At 51.6% G+C, this 3,364-nt stretch overlaps 1 protein-coding gene across 1 annotated transcript; it reads left to right on the top strand.

The window, feature by feature from the left end:
- Positions 1-335: 335 nt before the first annotated feature.
- On the top strand, positions 336-2,914 carry H310_14521 (hypothetical protein; the record flags this gene model as incomplete). The annotated part of the gene is made up of 7 exons (XM_008882400.1): positions 336-453; positions 1,209-1,295; positions 1,343-1,410; positions 2,149-2,377; positions 2,465-2,505; positions 2,547-2,810; positions 2,867-2,914. The coding sequence occupies 7 exons, from the start codon at positions 336-338 to the stop codon at positions 2,912-2,914; spliced, it is 855 nt and encodes a 284-aa protein (XP_008880622.1).
- Between the last annotated feature and the right edge of the window lie 450 nt (positions 2,915-3,364).

Raw genomic sequence — 3,364 nt, 5'->3', positions numbered from 1 at the left:
GCTCTTTATCGTAGAAGCGATGCTAAAACAACGGCAATTCAATCGCAAGAAGGAATACCTTGTCAAGCGGCATGGTATGCCAGAGCACGAAGCAACATGGGAGTTGGAGCGAACAATCAAGCACGTTGCGCATTTGAAGAAGCTTGTCCAAGACTTACGCGAGAAGTCGGGAGAGACCAAGGCGACATCAGGGGGAGAATGTAGTGATCATACGGATCTAACTGATAATGTCGCGACGTCGAGTGTGCGTGGTCGGTATGAGACAGCACCTAGCCGCACCCGCGACACGGCCGCTGGAGTATTACATAGTGATCACCAAACCCAGTGCAGGCACCATGAGGTGCTCTCGATGCCTGCCCCCTCTCCGCGTGAAGAGCACGATGCTTGTGAACCGCGTGTTACTTGTTCACACGTCGACTCGAACACTCTCAGCATTTCGACGTGGAGTGGACGGTAAATGTGATCCAACAATTCGAGACTACTGGTCAAAGCGTCGGGGGAGGGCGGTGCCTACAAGGTCAACCTCGACGAAGCATGTGGCATCCAGCGGGTGGCCTCTGTTGCACCAGCGCTGCGTCGTCGGTTGAATGGGGTCCAAGCGTAGGTCAACGCCTGGCAGTGCCACCAAGCCCTCTGCACCCCTTGGACCTGCACGACGTACGATTCCGAGGAGCATCCTGATAGCTGTAGTCTTTGGAATGTACCACCATCCATCGAGGACGGTAGCTTCTGCATTGGAATGGCCGAGACAAGGTTGTGGTTCTAGAGTTGACTCGTGTAGTAATGGAGTTCTGGGTGCCCAGATCCAACTCAACCTCGCGAAAGGTCGGTTGGTCGAGTCCCAAACCAAGATGTCAAACTTCGCAATTCCGAACAAGATATGATTGGTGAAAAATACTACGGTTTGGAGACTCCGATTAGCTTAAGTCGTTACTAGTAGGGCTAGTAGTAGATGCCCAGTAAGCGCGGTTAGCGGGGTGGCTCACCTCGAAGCCACTGGCTAACTGACTGTAATTCAGTTTGCATTGTAAATCGGACCAAGCGAATGGTTCCTGTAGCTTCGACGAGACGTCAAAAGTGCGGGGTGCGGATAAAGAATTCTTTTGAGCATCGTATCGAGCTCACGATGAGTGATATTGATGAGGTCTCGCCAAGCTGCAAGTCACGTTCGCAGGAGCGCGGCGATACGCAGTGCGGTACGAGTCTAGAGTGCGCCAAGGCCGCGAACGTCTTCGCGGGCCATATGGGTCTCCTCGAAGAACCCAGCCACAGCCGATCGACCGGCGCGGAACGGGGTAAGAAGGCAATGCGATACATGCGCCAAGCGTGGTACCGACTGCAGCACCTGCATCGGCTGCTGAGACGCCTCAGCCAGCCGACATGCCGACAACGACAAGTGTGGCCGAGGACGTCCGCATGGGAGAAGACAGGGGAATGTTGAGCCACATCGGCGTGAAATATTTGATCCACAAATCAAATATCGCATTAAGGCCACATCATACATAATCTGCCCATTCTGCATGTTACATGAGCCTTGCGCAAGTGAAAGCTAATGGAAGCCGCATTGCCCTAGCGCTGCCTAATGCAGAATTTCTAGAAAGCGAACATTCTCGAAGTCTAGCTTAACCTCGGCTTAATCAATCACTTTCCAATTTACACTCAATTGCTTGAGCCCCAGTGGCGGCTTGCCGCTGGGGGAATTACTTCGTGATATGTTTTGTGAATCGGACTTCGCAAAGTCCGTCTGGTGGAGACGCACAAAGAATTCTTAAGTAGCAGGCTGCTACTTGTCGTTCAAGAATGGAACATGAAGGTCTACAGTTTACGAGCTCGCTGGCTCGTGTGACACGTACATGGTCGATGGAGACCGTAGTGGCCGTGCCTTTACCTCCGCCGAACCAGTCGGAGATGGACGAACTTCGGATGCAGCGCGTGGAGCGCGCTGAGGTAAAGCCAAGTACAATCATATGACTTACGAGCAGCTGGCGCAGTTCGCAGTTTTATACACAGCAAGAAGACATGGCAAAACGGCTGGAGGATGAGTCCTCTAGACAGTTGGTGATGGCTGCGGCGAAGGATATGAATCGCCGGGATCAAGAGACGTCGCGCGCATTTTTCGTGCGACATCAAGAAGTGTTGGTGGGTCAGCAAGAGGAGCTGAAACGAGAGATGGCTGAGCAAGCCAGAGTCTCTGAAACGCATAGTGATATGCTCCGAGAAGCATCAGATGCGATGCGTCAGCAGCACTTCAAGGTAGAAGAGCTGAATCAAAAAGTTCGCCGTGACAGCGAACGATGGGGTCTATTTGCAGAGCCGGCGAATCAGCGTTCGGCATTTACGACGGTCCGAGCAGCCGAAGCGCCTCGGCAGGAGAATCGTATGGGCGTACAGCAAGTGCCGTTGGCGTCCACTTAAAAGGGAAGCACGAAGCGTAAGCGTCGCGAGTTCATGGATGAGTACCTAGCGTACTCGCGACGCGTGGAAGTGCTGAACCGCGACATGGTGGTACCTTGTTTCTGATGCCGCTGGCGGCGTGCATCGATCAGAAGATTGTGCCGTGTGTCTGCGCATATGATTTTGGGTGGTCGTTTGAAGATTTCGCGGAGAACGAATGGCGTGACTATTTCCTGTCTGCACGAGAGGTGCAGGTATTGGACCTCGACGCCGTGACAAAGGCGATAGCGGCGTTGAAGATGGACACGAAGATTCGCGTCACTGAATCGCGTGTGGGAAGACAGTTAGCCGACTTCTACGAGAAGTTGGAGCAACTGGACGTTGCACGCTTGGTGAAAGAAGAGCCAAAGCAGTCGGTGAAGATATTGAAGACGGCAACCCGTTCGTCTCAATTGAAGGCGACTGTCGAAAGACAGTTGATCGCGAAACGAACAAGGCGTACACGTCAGACGTGCGTTAGTTTTGTCGTTGGCTTGTGAGCGAAATAATTATATGCGGACATGAAAACATTGGTTTTGTGGAGAAGTCCTGACAATTGCTTTGATCTGACCATGTCCTACGTCGTAAAAGAGAGTTTGCAGTGTGGTGTAAGTGCCAAGATATCTAAACCTATCTTTAAAGGGACTATACTAGAATCGCGAATTATATTTCTCGAAATATTTATATGCGGACTACGCTAATAGTCGATACTACCGCCATTTTTCAAAATAGCTTGAGCCAAACGCGTTGGCATGCTATCCACTAGCGTCTTCAAGTAGTCAGTACCTATCATTTTCCACCAAGACACATTATCAAATTGTCACCCACCCTTGTAAACATGACGGGCTAGAATACCCCAAAGGTTCTCAATAACGTTCAAATCGGGGCTCTTGCTCGGCCAGTCCATGAGGAAGACACGCGAGTCTTCAAG

Source organism: Aphanomyces invadans, assembly GCF_000520115.1.
Source record: "Aphanomyces invadans strain NJM9701 unplaced genomic scaffold supercont1.73, whole genome shotgun sequence".
Classification (NCBI taxonomy): Eukaryota; Oomycota; class Saprolegniomycetes; order Saprolegniales; family Verrucalvaceae; genus Aphanomyces; species Aphanomyces invadans.
The sequence above is the reverse complement of the archived record's forward strand: the minus strand, read 5'-3'. Positions and strand labels throughout refer to the sequence as shown.